Raw genomic sequence first — 16,884 nt, forward strand, 5'->3', positions numbered from 1 at the left:
GGGAAAATCCTTTTTATGTTTAGTCTTTTACAATAGTTTGTTAAAAAAAAAAAAAAAAAAAAAGAAATGACACACAAACACAATATACAGCCTGCAGGGGTATCCGGATGCAACAATATGCCATGTACAAACAATGCAAAGATACAAAGTAGCTGAAGACAACCATAAAAACATGGTAGATAAGAGAAAAACTAATCACAACACAGTGTTCAAAGCTTCCACAGAGGAACAAAAAGGTCGGTACTAAAGAGAACATCTTAATCCAAACCTTAAACCAAGTATTCTGATGAAAGTTTGTGGTACATCATGAACATAAATCATAATGTCAGGTTATGACACTCAAAAATTCCTTTAAACATGTAGGACCCCAATAAACCTTTTGGACCCCACAAGTATAAACTCCTTTATACTTTGGGGGCTTTACAGATACAGAAACACAAGGAGCACACACATTGTCCTACACAGTTTTAGTTGTAACCAGTACAGTGCCACCCAGCTCTGTAGCAGGAAGGGGGATTCTGTGGTTTGTCACGGTGCTGCATGCTGGCAGACCACCTCCCTCTCTCCTGCTGTACCTTGCAGGGCCCCTGCAACCAACAAACTGGTCCTCCCACTTTGAGCAAATTTGGGTCCCCAAGTGGAACTGAGGACAGGCTGAAGGAAAGTCCACTGCTCTCTGAAACGTCGCTGTCTGGCCGTGTCTGTCTGAGGGTGGTGGGTGGTATTGAACAGGGGGCTCTGTTTTCTGAAGAGGCTTGAGCTCTGGCACTGCCTCCTCTGCAACACAAATAACAGACAATTAATATTCACACTGAATGCAACGATCTAACTGATCGAATAAATACACAAGAACTTACACAGAATAAAAGAGCTTTTATATGTAGACGTTCTGCCACTGATGGTTTTATTGTTGATTTTGCTTCATTTGTTTCTTTAAAAAAACAAAACAATATAATCCCATATTTTCTAACTAATCTTCTAAATATGAAAGCAGTTTATGTATTTTTGAAAGAACTAAAAAAAAAAGGATGTTTTTTAAGATTTTTCCTGACTGACCTAAAAGTCAAAACTCTACCAGTCACATCTAAATCATTGGAACAATGGTGTGTTTCTCTACCACTAAATGGACTAATGACGTTTTCTAAATTACTGGTTGAGTTATGAATAGAAACTTAGTCTCCTCTGCCCCATTCCTTTCCAATCTCCTCTTTATATTTCATTCTTTGCATTTTTTACACTTATTTTATACATTTGTGTTAAAACAGATTAATGGAGAGCATTTTAAAAGATTTATATTATGACCTTAGTAAATTACATGAAGCAGAACAGAATATTTACGTCCAATTTCAGCCCTCAGGGACACTCACAGCAGCTGCTGCTGTCCTATGTCAGAAGAGATTTGTTTTCCACCCTGGAATCTTATGCAAACATCTATAACTTCACAGTTTCCAGCTCTGTCTTTGTCTACCAGTCCACTTTCTGAAATACTTTGGTATGAAAGAGTTAGTTTATGTGTTTTTTAAGCCTGCGAGGAGACCTAATTTATCTTGCCCAACCAACGGATGTGTGCTGAAACTAGAATAGCTGGTGAGAGAGTGGTGCCGACCCATGGGACGTATGAGAAGAAGAGAACAGAAACTGGAGTTTCTGCTGTGATGAACCTCACACTTCATCACCTGCTTGCCCCCCGACCACATTTTCCCCGCACGACTTTCAGATATCCGCTCTGTGAGTCAGGTCCCCTTTGCTGGGTAAAATCTTTTAAAAATAATGTTATCTCAGTTAAATGCACTATTTAATATCTCCCTGACTGTTCATGGTTCATATTTGTCCTCAGTAAAGGAAATTTGTAAATCTGAATATCAACCACGTCTTGTATACAGCTAAATAAACTTTATGTAATACCTACAGAGGACATGTATGACTTTTAACTAACAGCACATTTGTAGGGGTGGAGTTTCATCTTTCTCTCCACGGACAAAAATCCAGGATTTTATGGGAAGAGGAAATTTAAATGCCTAATTTTAGAAAAGCTTATTCTGTCTTGAAATGCTTTTATATGTACATGAATCTTTATTTATAATAATAAACATATTATACACTAAATTAATACAGTATATAAATATCTTACCAAAATATTTAGGTGTTTAGGAAATGTCCTTTACAGTTCATGTTTTTATTAATTTCCTCCTTTTTATTCTGTATTTTTTAACTATACAGAACTGTTTTTAAGACTGGATATGGTTGGCCAAAAATTAGTTGTTTTTTTTAGCTGGGTTGTATTTATAATGTTTAATAAATAAATCAATCAATCAATCAGGTGTCTGTCTTGACTACAACTTACTGCTCTGGAATTGGATTTTGTGGTCTAACAAGCCAAGACGACTTTCAAAGCTACAGAAAACCCGGGCAATGGAGAACAAGCTTCTTTTCATGTGACTGGCCAACCCTAACCCGAAGGGGAACCCACCAGCTCTTTAACAGGTTCTTTACAAATGTCAACCTCCTGGATTCCCTGATGGCAAAGGGATTGGACCTCAAGACACACAGAAAATGGTCTAAGAAAGAAAATGTTTGTCCAGGTGTGGGGTGGACTTGGTCAACTGGATGCTCAGGTTCCAATAGGAAATGGATTGTGCCGTTTTACTCTTTTTGATCTGGGAGTCATTAATATAAGTGTTCGGGGTAAGAGCGACTGCCAACTTCTAGAAAGAAACCACTGAAGTTTCTTCAAACAAAATTGCTCTTGAGCAGTGGATGACACTTCTGGTCCAGATAGGAACCAAGAGTGACAGTGAAAATGACTACACACCTGGCAAGTTAAACAAAAAAACTGAGTGACCATGCATTATGTTTGTTCCTGGCAATTAAAAGGATAGCTTTGTTTTAAGAATTTAAGGATCTGAGATTCTACATGTTAATTCAGCAACTATCTCTATACAGACAGAATTAATGATCTTCAAAACTGTATTTAAACCACAAACACGTCTTCATTTAACTTCACATGAACCAACAGCTAAATCATCTCTTACCAGAGCTGCTGCTGCCTCTTGTCAGCCATCTGAATATCCCACACCAGAGAACCAGAAGCAAGAGGGACCACATGATGGCCAGGATCAGGCAAACCCACAGAGCTGAACTCAGCGCCGTCGCAGAGCTGGCCTTGGTAGCCATAGTCTTTGCTATGAGCTCGTTTTGAGTATTTGGGACTGGCTCTGAAAGAACAGAAATATCCATTACATCAACAAGGAAAAAGAAAAGAAACAAGCACAAACTTTACCACTTTTAAGTTTCTAAAAAGAAAAGGGACATACTTTAAACCAACTAAAACTAAGTTTGTCAGAGATTTGAGATGAACAAAAGGTAATTATTTCATAAAAGAAGCTCTGCAATCCCTGTGCAGCATTGCTTTGACACCAACACAAAGCTCTCAAAGAGCCATTTTCTGTTGAATAGTCTGATAAAAGAACATTTTATGTAAAGAAATAGAGGTTTTGTGAAGCTCACCTGTTTTTGGACGAACCTTACGGCTTGGCTGTGTCGTATTGAAACATCTGCGAAGCAGATTGTCATAAATCTGATTCTCAAGACAATTTGTCGTGTTCTTGGCTGGAGCAACGGGTAATGCTGACATGTTTTGTTGTGTTCACCGTCCAGTGAACTTGTGTTTGTAACAATAAACACAAAAGAAGACTCTGAAGAGGGACGTGAGAGGAGGGTTTGTGAAATTAAAGTAGCAGGTCTAACAGAAGTTTCAGTTCCTCCATTTAATAGGAAAGAGTGAATCACTACATGTCTCCCATGGGGCAGAGGCACAGAGACACAGCATGTTGCAGCTTCACAAACAAAGCATCCCCAACCATAAGCTCCTTTTAGATTAGTTTACTTTTCATTTTGATATGTTAGAAATACACACTCACAGTCTAGACATTTTTCCTATTTTGTTAAATTGGGATTTTTATTAGAATTTTTATTAGCTATAGAATTTTATGAGGATATTATGAGACACCCCAAAAGTTTTCATGAAAATGAATAGCTAAACTAAACTGAGAAAACAGTGAGAGTATATCTATTCAGGCCTAATGTTGCTTTACATACCTTAAAAATGAGCTGGTGCTGCCAGTTTCTGAAGTGACACAGTTCAACAGTTCACCAAGCGAAAGCAAGCGTCACTTGATCTCATTATATGTGACCAAGTGGCACTTGCGGGTGTGAAAATTAATACACTCTTCTATAGGTCAGGGAAGCATTCCTCCTCACACCTTGCTAGAAATGAAACTGAATAAACTGATTTCTTTCTCCTCACTTTTTCTTCCTCCTTATTTTGCCCTATTTTGCTTGGAAACCTTTTTCACTGAGATGGTTAAAATAGCTGTTCCAAGTCTGCACATATGAAGGAAAACAGCTCCAATGCTTCCTTTATAACCTGGTCATATGTATCCATTTGTACAAACTGTTTTTCATTTTAATTATGAGATGAGATTAATTGTGATGTTTCTCTAATAAGATCAAGGAAAAATAGCTTAGGACAAGATAAGAGTCCATTTTATTCAAGAATATCTGCAGTAAATCTTTCTCAGTGTCTTTGATTATGCGGGGCACGGCGTGAAGAGGCTTGTCCCGCTACAAATATACGGACAAACAAGATCCGCCAGTCACTATCAACCAGTATGTCAAATGACAAAGACGTTACAGACAGACTTCACAACCTGTTACACAAACAAACATTAGCAGGAAAGCTGCATTTTCTTACAGTTTCTAACATGTTATAAGTTCTGAAGGCCTTTCTAAACATATTTTTGTGGTTGAAACAATTTACTGCTCAATTCTTGTTTGTAATAAAACATTTTGTTTAGTCACTGCTTCAAAGTACATCTCACCTGTAGTTGATGGCTGAATCTTGCTTTGTATCTTTCTGGAATGCAAGTGTCTGGAATTTGCCACAAGGCTGAGATGTTAGACTGGATAAAGTGTTTTATTTGTTGGAAGAAAGACCAGCAGGAATGTAACATCCGCATTATCTTCTCAAAAACCAGAAGTGGAAAGGCTGTCTGAACAGAAGAATACAGAGGCAGATGGCTGCCTGTCCTTGAGCCGGGTTCTGCCGGAGGTTTCCTTCCTGTTAAAAGGGAGTTTTTTCCTTCCCACTGTCGCCAGTGTGCTTGCTCAGGATGGGAGATTGAGTTGGAGCTTCCAACTCAATCTGTTGGTTTCCTTATATAGGCTATTATGAATTGGCTTTCATTATGTTTTTATTTTTTCCTGTCTATAAAGCGTCTTGAGATGGCATTGCTGTGATTTGATGCTATATAAATAAAGTTGAATTGAACTGAATTGAATTGAGGGTATAAACCAACAGGACTTCTGTGACGGTGGAGATGAATCCTTTAGGGCCCATTTCTGTGTTGCAAATACTTTCACAGTTTTAAAGTTAAAAATACTTAACACTCCAGAAACTAAGACATTTTGTCAACTTCAGATCCTCTTGATGCATGCATCTTTTATTTATTTCATTGTTTGTTAACTAGTTTTTGCTTGGAGAACCATAAACAACTAGACTGGCAAGTAGGCAGAAACCAGTTGACAGAAAGACAAACATCACAACAGATGGTGTTGTGGAGTAACAACAAACTACCAAGAAGTCAGAAAAGGTCCACATTCTCTGGCAGCATTCATAGAAAAGTCTATGGCATCTCTAATGGTCCAGTCTGCTCTGAATAGTCAGCTGACTTGTGAAAATTAATGGAGAGTGAGTGAGTTCCTGATAAAAAACACAACTCATCAAGTTTTTTGCAAATGTTTCATCATTCTGTTGATAAAGGACAGCTTCGGAGCATGACTGCATTTGAAGTATTTGTGCATAAAAAGCAACATAACATACTGGTGGTAGAAGCAAAGTAGGAAAAGGACAGCTCAGTGACTGGAAATCAAATCAGGACTGAGTTGGGACAAAGTTCAAACTTTAATAAACAGCAGACACATAAGATGATGGCACGATTCATGTGAACACTCTCAAAGGAACCACCAGGCTTGTGATAAAAAAGCATAAACCCCAGATATTTTAATTTCTCATAGTTCAGGAAATAAATGCAAACAGATCACTAGAGAGGATCCTGAGTGAGACATTGCACTTTTACAGATATGATTCTAATAATGTTGCATGTAGGAGGACATTCCAGCTTTAAAAAACAAAGTAAAACATGAGATCATAAAACCATTTATGTTGATTAACTGCATTGATTTGGCAAATTATAATAATCACTGTCATTGTTCAATGCACCAATGGCTGCAGACCCTGAGTGAGATGTTGGTTACACTGATTTAAAACTATTTGTTTCAATAAAAAAGCAGAAGGAAACTCGACATAAAAAGTACCCAAGCTAAACGTCAGATTGTACCTGAGTCTGGACATTTACTACTCTGAAATCGTCAAACAGAAAGCCTCTCTTCATTTCTCACACACACATCCACGGCAACATAAACACACACACACGCACGCCTCATGGTTCAAAGAGGAGAGGCTGCATCCTGACAAAGCTGAAGTTGTAGTACCGTGGCAAGCCCTGGTGGGAGATGCTGCCATATTTATCCCAGAAGAATGGCGGGAGTCCATCCTGCGTCGTTGGCCCGTTCACTGCTTCCGCAATAAAGTCCCCCGCCATGTGGAAATCTGTCACCTGGGCAGAGAATGAAAAGCTGAGCTGAGCTGAAAACCAATGGATACAATTCTTCTAAAACAGATCATAGCGGGAGAATACCTTAGTGTCATAGCAACCGCCCGGTGAAGGCTTTACGGCCCTCAGGTCATTACGGCAACAGATGGTCTTGCATGGGTCACCTTTGGAGTACGGATCCTTCTTGTAGTCTGAAAACAATAGAAAACAAAGACTTTTGGGTTAATGACTGAAGTTTTAAACCACCGTCTGACTGTTATTTGAAAGCACATCGTAAAACTAAACATCCACAATCACGCAGGCGACGCACCATTAAATCTCATGATGTACTTCAAGGACTCCAGGTCTTTGACATGAGCCTGGTCACGGCGGAAGATCTTGGCTCTTGGACAGAGATCGTAGGAGAAGTCCTCGCCATATTCCTTCCACATTTCTGGATAACCACTAAGTGTGTAGATCTGCTGGTGGAAGGGAATGTTGTAGGACGGCCAGTAACCTGTAAGATAAACAGAGATAAAAACACTAAATACTGTGGAAAAGTAGTTGAAAAAAACTGATCTAGTACCTCTGCGCAGAGCCTGGGTCTGGTCAGAATATTCCACCAAGCCGGGGATCTGCTCCACCACGGTCAGAGCGCCGTCATCAACGCTCTGGCCCAGCTTCACTTTGCTCCTGTCCAACACCATGTACTGGTTGTTGTAGGTGCCTTTATGAGTGGAAGGTTGGTGACGGTTCATGGAGCAGTGAAAAAAGAGGAGAAAAGGGCCTCAATATACTGCTATGAAAAAAATCAATCTGAATGATTCTGTTAATCTCTAAGAACTAATGCAATGAAAAGAAAAAAATCCTTTAAAGACGATGAACGAACTTCAGCAAATGAAGCAAAGCAACTCTTCCAGCTGCATGAAAAATACTGTTAGAATGATTTAAGCTCCATATTGTAAAGAATAGTGAAAACATCACGGAAAAATGCATACATGTCATAAATATGTGAGCATGTTGCCTTATAAATGTGCTCAACTAACCAGAGTTGTACATGGAGAAGGTTTTGGCCCATTCCTCTCCTGTGTGAGCCAAGCTGTGAGCCAGTCTGACTCTCTGCCATGCCAGAAGGCTGCTCGGGCTGATCGTGTCAAACAGGGAGGAGTTGAAGACATTGTTGGTAGTCTGGGTCATCATCAGACCGCTGCCCAAGAGGTAAAAGTCATCCAAAGATACCAGAAAACCTGTAGACACAATTCAGAGTCCAGACATGAGCTTTATTGACTGACAGCAGCGGGAGAGACAAGCAGAGATTCTTCAGGCGGACGAGCAGAAAATCATGTGATGGGGAGTGTGAATCAGCTGACCTGCGTTGTCTCTTTGGACGTAATTGACTCCTGACTGTTATCACTTTTTGTTTGTTTGGAGTAAGTGTGATCACGCGTGTGCACGGCACCGCTGAAATTTTTTATCTCAGCAATCTCGAGGAGAGCAAATTGCTCTGGCTCACATACCGGGATAGCTGCTGAATGACAGTCTCCCAGTGGCGGTGTGGGGCTCGGAGATGTGAAAATCCCAGTGCTTGTAGATGCGCATCGTGGCGGCGTATGTGTACCAGCTAGAATGGGCAAACAGGAGGTTTTCGTAGCCTGGCAGCATCTGCAAAGAGCAGGAAACGGTGAGCTGCGCTTGAGTTCAGGATTCAACAGAGAGAGCCAAGGTTTCCTGTCAGCTTTTTCTGTCTGAGTGCCTTCAATGCAGGTGAAGAGACAGAACTTCCCTGCTGCATCTGTGGCAGGAAGCGAGATGCTCATTTTAAACAGCTGAATAAAGAGAGTGGATGGAGCTTCAGACTGCATGTAAAACACAGAGCTAACAGTGGTTTCCTCTTACATGCACACAGATGCCTCAGAGCCACCGCTAGCAGCTACATTTGATTCTGGGACCAGTGTCACGCCAGGAAACTGGTGAAGCAAATGGGCTGCAGTTATAGCCAGCTTCGCAGTCATGGCAGCAGCAGGCGTTCAGGTTTCTGTTATCAGCATTTCTAATTAAACTCTTAGTGCTCTTTAAGAAAACAAGCAGAAGAAAATCTTTCTTTGCATTTGTTTTTTTTTGTTTTCTTTGATGACATAATAAAAATCTGTTTTTTTTTTTTAAACAAATAGCTGATATAACATTTAATAATACCGTACAAATTATGGAACGATAAAATTATGAAACAGTAATTGGATAACAAGCGCTTACTTTTCACATTACATTATAGAAGACATGTATTTTTGGGAGCACTGTGTGTGTGTGTGTGTGTGTGTGTGTGTATGTGTGTGTGTGTTGGTGCCATCAGATCGGAGTGCCTGTGTGTGGCGCAAAGCTTTTAAAAGTTTTGGAGAGGCAGCTGGGTAGTCGTAATATTTTGTTGATGTTTTTCGGTTTACTCTTTTTGAATTTCGCTTTAGCCTTTTGTGTTTTGTCTCCAATATTATTCCGGTTATTTTTCTGTCAATTCATCATCAGTATCCACGCTATCTGTACATGCCAAGCAACGCTGATCTGTGTGCAATAAATATCGTAAATGCATCCTGAATCCAGCGTCTCTGTAGGCCTAAGGACGAAGCGTGTCCTGAATATTACAGGACCCAACAGCTCTCAGCGGCTTAAGGGAAAGGAAGCCGCAATACAGCTGATGGAGGTTGACTTGGGTACGTTTATTTTCACAAATTCTTAAAATGATTCATCACAGTCTTGGTAAAGGGTTAAATGTTTATCAATTTGTTTTGTTCATTTACCTCATTGGGATGTTTAAGTCTGGCTCCAGTGCTGGCATTAATCCTACATCACAGCTGAGTTTAGCTTTTTACTGTGTTTGAAACTCTACTACTAAGACATTAAATTGAAATGTTCTTTATCATGCATACTGACATTAGAAACAATCTTTCTTTATCTTTATAACACAAGTCACTAAAGTTTCTAATATCCCAGTTGCTCTTTAAATTTCAGAGGCGGAAAATGTCTGAAAAACCTCCAAAGATGCACCAGGTATCGATATATGAATGAAATGATAGAAGAGCTGGTTGAGGATGAAAATGGTTTACTGTGCATCTTATATTTCATTGATTAGTGTTGTATCTAAACATCTTAGAAAAATCTTAGAAAAAGTATGTGGAGATTATAACCGGCGTCAACATTTTATAAAGTGTTATATTTATGGATTACTGGTGTTACACTATCAATATCTAGTAAAATTTAGCAAATGATCACAAGTGCTGCAGAAAAAGCACAGTTGATGTTAGAATAACACAAGAAAGACATGACAGATGATAAACTAAAGGCAAAATATGTGTAAGAAAATCATTTGATAAGGCCTGGGGGGTAGTGGTGCATCGCTAATTTCAAAACATGCCTGATTCAGACATGTTTTGAGTTTTTACCTTGATGAGTGCAGAGCAGTGCCCCATCCCTGGAAGTTTGAAGTCTCGCAGTGGAGGGCTGGAGTCTGGGACCAGAGCTGGGATCAGATCCAGTAGGTCTCCCACTGCATTTAGGAACTGGATGGCAAAAAGCGACAGCGGCTGCGGGAAGGACAGCAGATAAACAGCTGGTGAGAAAATCAGACGTAGTCGCCTGCAGTTGCCTGAATAGATACACAACCACCAAATGTTAGCAAACTGAGAAAGGAATACTTGAATATTCTTTTCATGTGAGCTGACGTCAGCTGAAGTGTGAACTAATGCATAAGGAGGTTGTAGTGTAGTGAAATTTGGTCTTAAAGGTGGAGTATGTAAGATTTCCAATATTTTCAAAAATAAATTAACTAAAAAAAAATAACTACAATCATAATTAGATAGTTTTTTAAACATGTAGGTTCCAGTCTGTCATATTTGATGTGTTATTAAATTACAAGTTTAATTAATGACAAAGACTCTTCTACAACGTTTGCCTACCAGTAAACAAAAAGTGCTTTTTGTCATTTGTCATCAATTAAACTTGTAATTTAATAACGCATCAAATATGGACAGACCTGAACCTACATGTTAAAAAAAACTATCTAATTATGATTGTAGTTATTTTATTAGTTAATTTATTTTGAAAATATTGAAAATCTTACATACTCCACCTTTAATGATACTATTTATTTATTGTAGCTGATAATGATGTATTCCAAAGTAAACATTTAAGTGCTCTACATCACAGTTCTGCAAAAGAAAAACACTCTTTAAAAAGGTTTAGTAGTAGTAGTGAAGCTTCTTCTTTCTGAATAAGAACTCAGTAAAACGCTTTATAAATAGTCAAGACAGGTCAGGGGAAGAGTGTTTCATAAAGATCTTTCCTTTACAAAGACTCAATAAACAAATGGACTTTATAATCTAAAGTTATCCTTCAACCATGCACAAAATGTTTTACTAGTGCTTTATGAATATTATGTCGTTGTTCATTGTGTAGCGTGAAACTGTTTTACCTTCTTTCCGTGCTCCTTGGCCCAATGGGCCACTCCTGCCTGCAGTCCATCCATCTGGGATGTGATGAAGCCCATATGCTTCCACAGTGGATCAGAAGTTTTGTTTAGTTTCACTTGTTCTCTGACCCACGAGTCCTGCTTCCTACAAATGTAAAAAAAAAAAAAAAAAAAAAATCATGTTTATTCATTGTCTTTTATGGGAAACCTGGACTAGGCACTAAAACAAAACTCAAAAACAGAGGAGGGTTGGTGCGTATAAAGATATACAATCCGCAGGCCTATAGTCAGAGTCATGAAGAACTTGTGGTGTGTTCATGAGAAGCTAAATGCCAAATTATTATGAGAAGAGGATATGAAAGACGATGACAGAGAGTCACATCTCAAACTGAGAACTGGATTTTGTCATTTTTATTTCTAAAAAAAAATGCACTTACGCTATGAAAGTCTTAAGTGGGCCGAGAACCTTTGGGTTGCGGATCAGCGCTGGATACATGTTGGTGTAGTGATCCATCATCTGCCTCAGGGAAAAGAGTAAGAGCAAAGTATAGGATTTAGTGTCCTAGATCAAAGTTTATTATAAATATCATGTTTCAGGGGTAATACAGCTCTTCACATAAAGACAGAAAAAGACTGCAAGCATGTTGTGACACTTACTGGGCAGTAAGGTAACCTTCAAGATATCCAGCTAGGAAGAAGGTGACCTCGTCGGTTTCAGGGGTCTTTCCGTATCCTGCACGGATCTCCAGGACACTCCAGCCTGTACTGATCAGGGTGTCATTCAGGTACCCATATGCATCACCCTCAGTCTCCAGCACACCTTCTTTCAGGTGGACAAGCTTATGATCTGGGTCCCAGTAGACAGTGGCTGCTGTCATCTCTAAGAAGAAAAGTATAATGAAGACATAAAGACAATGTCTATGAGGAATGCTGGAAAACAGCAAACAAGTTACCTCAAGTTTTGAGACTTTCTAATGGTGTCCCTAACAAAAATGTTGAATGTTACCTTTGACAGCAGGTTTTGTATTTTATTTTTCAAATAAAATAAGTTTTTACGTATTTATGTGTAAACCTTTGTAATTACAGATGTGTAATATAAAAAATGAAACTTAAACATGACTGGGTATTGCTCTGCGTAAATCTCGTATTTCAAATCACATCTGACTCTGATTTGAAGAAAAACATTCATGAGATTCCTCATGCAACTTAGCAATATACGCTGTTACTTAAAATCCTGAGAAATAAAGCAATTAGATCCTTACACAACCAACAGAGATTACTAACACACTCATTCTACTTACTTTGACCTGAGGCGAAGGTCGCAACCACATGGAGGAACAATAACACACTCAGCCTCATTGTTAAGATCACGTTTTTGAGACTAAAATGAAAAACTGAGACTGAAGCAGCAAGAACAACTGGACTAACTATTCAAGAAGTGGAAGCGAAGAGGAAGATAAATGTTATGTGACGGAGGGAAAGTCCGACGCTGCCCGAGAGTCACGGGAACGGAGCGTTTCCTGATTGGCTATCCGGAAAATAGGAAACACTACATGCACGTTTTCCTGAGTAGTTTTATCAAGTCTAATACATCCAAAAGCGGTGGATAGGGCTTATAACATTGTTTTCAGCGAGAGAAAATAAAACAGAGGAAAAAAAATTCCACCCCAGATGGGACTCGAACCCACAATCCCTGGCTTAGGAGGCCAGTGCCTTATCCATTAGGCCACTGGGGCTTAACAACTATTATCCATTCTCATTGACCTCTTTATATAAGGAATGCCCAGGCCGCCCCTGTCACTGCTTCTGTATTTATTTCTTTTTTTGTTTAACCCCAGATCAAAATTCCTAAGGACATATTATTGCACATGTTATAGTTGTAGACACTGTAGTTCGACAGAGAGCAGTAGAAGGAAAGCATCCCTCTTTACAAGACCTAACATTAGCGCTTTTATATCTTGCACAAATGTACCATTACACACGTTTTAATTTCAGTTTCTGATGGTGTACAAGTCTGCGTCATAATCAGACTATTTTTCACCATGCAGAAAACCTGTGATGTTAGTTACACTACCTGTGGCAAAGTGACTGTAAAGTAGAAGGGGAACGCTGAAGTTTCAGGTATTTAATACCATTAGTCTACATTTCAATAGTAAATAATCTATTTTAAGAGGTTATCTTACACCAAACGTCACTTCCTTCACAAAAATAAATAGGTTACTTAAAGGTGGAGTATGTAAGAGTTTCAATATTTTCAAAATAAATCAACGAATTATATTATTATAGTTGTTTTATTAGTTAATTTATTTAGAAAATATTGAAAATCTTACATACTCCACCTTTAATACCACAAAGGCTTTGCATTTATAGTATTTTTTTTTTTTTTTAGTTGACAGTAAGTGCATAATGTCTTGTTTAAACTCAGTCTGTGCTCTGACCCTATGTGTTTTAAACACACATTTTATTACTTTAGAAAACAGGAAGTACTTACACTTTCTTCTCTAAAGTTGGAGGTATACTTTTCAGTTTCATCTGTGCTTGTTTAGTTCCTGTTGTTTGTATTGAAATAATTTCTCTGACAGTAAATAAATATTGGCAACTATGGCCACTCTTGTGTATAAAGCCAAAAATGAATAAAACTAGTCTGGTATAACCATAGACTGCATAGCACCTGCCCATACCCCCACCAATTTGTTTTTTCCCCATTTTTTCACACTCATTTTTTATTTAAAACAGTGAATTTCCCTGAAAGAATTGCTGCTTATGCAAGGCAGCCACTGTAAAACAAAAGCAATCTGGGTCCTGCCTTGTAGGCGTGACTGCACCATCCAATGTAAAAGTTAGCAAATGCATCTGAGAGCTATGTTTTAATCTGAGAGCTACAGTACCTATGACTACTGCATAGTCAGATGGCGTTTATTGAACACCTTGCTGCAACACAAAACAGCAAGCATCTGGAGGTTTTTAGACCGGTTTAAAATGGTCATATGGTCTGCAGTGCCTGAACTCATATTCTCCACCAGACAATTTTTGACTTTTTTCAGCACTGAAACCCACAAAATATATGTTGCAATTCTCAAAGCAGCACTTAAATGAATGATGATGATGATGATGATGATGATGATGATGAATGCAGTCTGTGACAGCTAAACACATGATTCACAAAAAGTTCTAGAAAACAACAACAGATTCATGTTAGTAGCAAGTAAATGTGGACATGTGACAGCTAGAAGGTACCTATAGCCAGAGACTTCCCTTGCTTTGGGTCAGCCTGGAGTTTGTTGTAGTGGATTAATGCCTGAGGACACAAAACTAAAAGATAAGCAGGATTTTCAAACAACTGCCTAAGAAGAATTTAAAAAAAAATAAAGACCATTACTTAGATGTTTAAATTAACTACACAAAACCAGACAAAACACCACATGCACCATCACCTATCCAAACCAGTATGTTATGTTCTACTCAGCAGGTGAAACTCTCCCTGCTTACAGTTTGATCAAAGAGTGATTCTGGGCTGAAACCTGGATTGTGTTTTTGTTGCTAACTGTGAAGTTGGCATATTCCATAGTTTGTCTGTAGTGTAGGGGATTAGTGGTCGGGTTGGTGGGGGGGAGGGGCATTTCTGTGCTTCACCTGACTGAGAGTGTGAGAAATGATGATTAGATGTGTGTTTTTGTCTTAACATGGTTGAGCAATGCTTGGAGACGTGAAGGCTTGCCTTTAATTTTGTTTTGTTGTTTATATGTTGTTATTCTTTTTTTTTAAAAAAAGAACTTTGTGCTCTTCTTTTCTATGAAAAGCGCGATATAAATAAAATTTTGATTTACTGATATGCTCCCAATTTACCTTGCATAAGAACGAGGTATGGACAGTGGGTGCGTGTTTCTATGGGAACTGAGGTACTAATGATAAAATCAACCTGATTTGCATCTTTGATGTGACCGCCTCTATAAGAGCCAATCTAACATTTTGCTCAGAGCTTTTCCATTAACAAAACCTGAACACCTGGACAGCTTGAATCATCTTGGCCACCTCCACCTTTGTTTTTCCTTTTATTGGTTTCCAGTTCACACCTGTGATCTCATCACCGGCAGCCAGTGTCCCATCCAGAGTGGCTGGAGTTTTATCAAAGACCTGTTTGACAAGAACACTTGTGTGAGATTTATGTATTTTCAAGGTTATTTGTTTTAATTTTATTTTTATTTTTGCAAAGTACTACAATGTTCACTATTTTAGTGTTGTGGAAATACATTTATGAACATATAAAGTTAACAAAATCAATAAAACAGACTTTTGCTGCTTTGTATTCACTCCTAGTAATGACATATACAATATAGGATATACTCTATTCATTGAACTTTAAGCATGTTATTAAAAAACACCATTACAATCAATTTTTCAGTACTCACCTGGACAAAATAGAGGCTGTGCTCCACCACCAATAAGACTATTGGTATCTTTTTTCAGTCACAGTTCCAGGTACTGTTGGGATCCCACTGTAAAGAACTAACAGCATTTAACTCTCCCCTTTCTGGGACATAACATCACAAAACAACTATTGGAAAGGTTAAGTTGTAGAAAAGCATCACTGTTTGAGGCTCAAATATAGGCATAACGCGTAACCATTAAGCATAACTGAATGGTCCATGTTTAAGAAAAATTGCAAAATTTTTGCTTACCGTTTATCCTCCTCCAATTCATCGTCCATGTCTGTGAACACTGCAGGACAGTGTCAGTCATGTCCCTGGAAAGTTGTGAAAGTCAAAACACTACGTTGAATATATATCCATATATTTTACGTACAAGTAAACATCAACATATTCATTCGCATTTATATAAGATATATAATTCTGATTTAGAAATGAAGAAAAGAAATTATTAGTATGTGATGTATGGATTATTACCGACACTTGCTGGAAAGCAGAAACAGCTGGTAACCTGCAGAGCATGCTATGCGGCAAACAGCAAATAAAACCAAGCTTAAATTTAATCCAGATATATCAATAAATGTTAAGGAAAGCCCAAATGGGGTATTTTATATTTACTGTGGCAATGGAACAGTTACAAATAAAGACAATAGGGGAAAAGAAGCTCGTGAATAATCTTGTTGGTTACCACATGGCTCTCAGCTGTTGCTACTGGCAGGCGTAATAAACACGGTTATGAACATTAACCTTTACTAAACCTGGCACAGCTTCGGCATGCATATAACACTTAAATATTGAATAAAAAGTACAAATATCTTTCTGAATCACCCATTTACTAACAAACTACCTTAACTTCTAAATATTCTAAGGCTCCTGCTTTATTTGGTCACTTCCGCCATGTAAAAGCTAAACCCCCTATCCTTGTGGTTACTTATGTATTACTGATCTATTTAGTGACTTATAAATAACACAATAGATATATCCAATTGAACTTTATCAATAAGAATAAAACCAATGCTTTAAATATCTTTAAATGTGACCTTTTAAACACAAGTCACTGTTTTATTACCATCTGTGTTTTCATTGCCCTCTAGTGGCCACATGCTGAAAGAGACAAAAAAAAAAAAAATGAAATGATTGCGTTAACTCCTCTATAAAATATTATTTATGATTAATTCCCATTCAAATCCTCACCAAAAGCAAGCTAAGCATACATGTCCATGTCCTGGTGTGATACAGTGGAGCTCAGGGTGTTTAGTGCAGAGTCTTCCTCTTCATATCTTTGTTTACGGTAATGGGAGTTTCTCAAGTTTATCAGGACCTTTATACTAAGTAGTAGTGTTTATAC

At 38.3% G+C, this 16,884-nt stretch overlaps 1 protein-coding gene across 2 annotated transcripts; it reads right to left on the reverse strand.

Moving 5' to 3' along the window:
* Positions 1–5,948: 5,948 nt before the first annotated feature.
* plbd1a (phospholipase B domain containing 1a) lies at positions 5,949–13,278 on the reverse strand. Of its 2 annotated transcripts, none has more exons than XM_079252250.1 (11): positions 13,184–13,278; positions 11,767–11,989; positions 11,547–11,630; positions 11,113–11,254; positions 10,085–10,225; positions 8,171–8,315; positions 7,700–7,900; positions 7,240–7,380; positions 6,985–7,170; positions 6,759–6,865; positions 5,949–6,677 (listed from the first exon to the last, which is right to left on the reverse strand). In XM_079252250.1, exons 2-11 carry the CDS (start codon positions 11,985–11,987, stop codon positions 6,501–6,503), a joined length of 1,545 nt encoding a protein of 514 aa, XP_079108376.1. In that variant the 5' UTR covers positions 11,988–11,989; positions 13,184–13,278; the 3' UTR covers positions 5,949–6,500. The 2 variants fall into 2 exon arrangements, with proteins under 2 accessions (XP_079108376.1, XP_079108375.1); XM_079252249.1 differs by lacking the exon at positions 13,184–13,278 and adding an exon at positions 12,411–12,542.
* Between the last annotated feature and the right edge of the window lie 3,606 nt (positions 13,279–16,884).

Source organism: Telmatherina bonti, assembly GCF_933228915.1.
Source record: "Telmatherina bonti genome assembly, chromosome: 14".
Lineage (NCBI taxonomy): Eukaryota > Metazoa > Chordata > Actinopteri > Atheriniformes > Telmatherinidae > Telmatherina > Telmatherina bonti.

Excerpts from the sequence above, each read along its gene's own strand:
- plbd1a (XM_079252249.1), bottom strand. The coding sequence starts at position 12,468 with ATGAGGCTGAGTGTGTTATTGTTCCTCCATGTGGTTGCGACCTTCGCC. Across the intron at positions 7,171-7,239 it reads GACCCAGGCTCTGCGCAGAG|GTTACTGGCCGTCCTACAAC; the intron begins GTACTAGATCAG and ends TTTATCTTACAG. Across the intron at positions 6,866-6,984 it reads GTACATCATGAGATTTAATG|ACTACAAGAAGGATCCGTAC; the intron begins GTGCGTCGCCTG and ends TATTGTTTTCAG.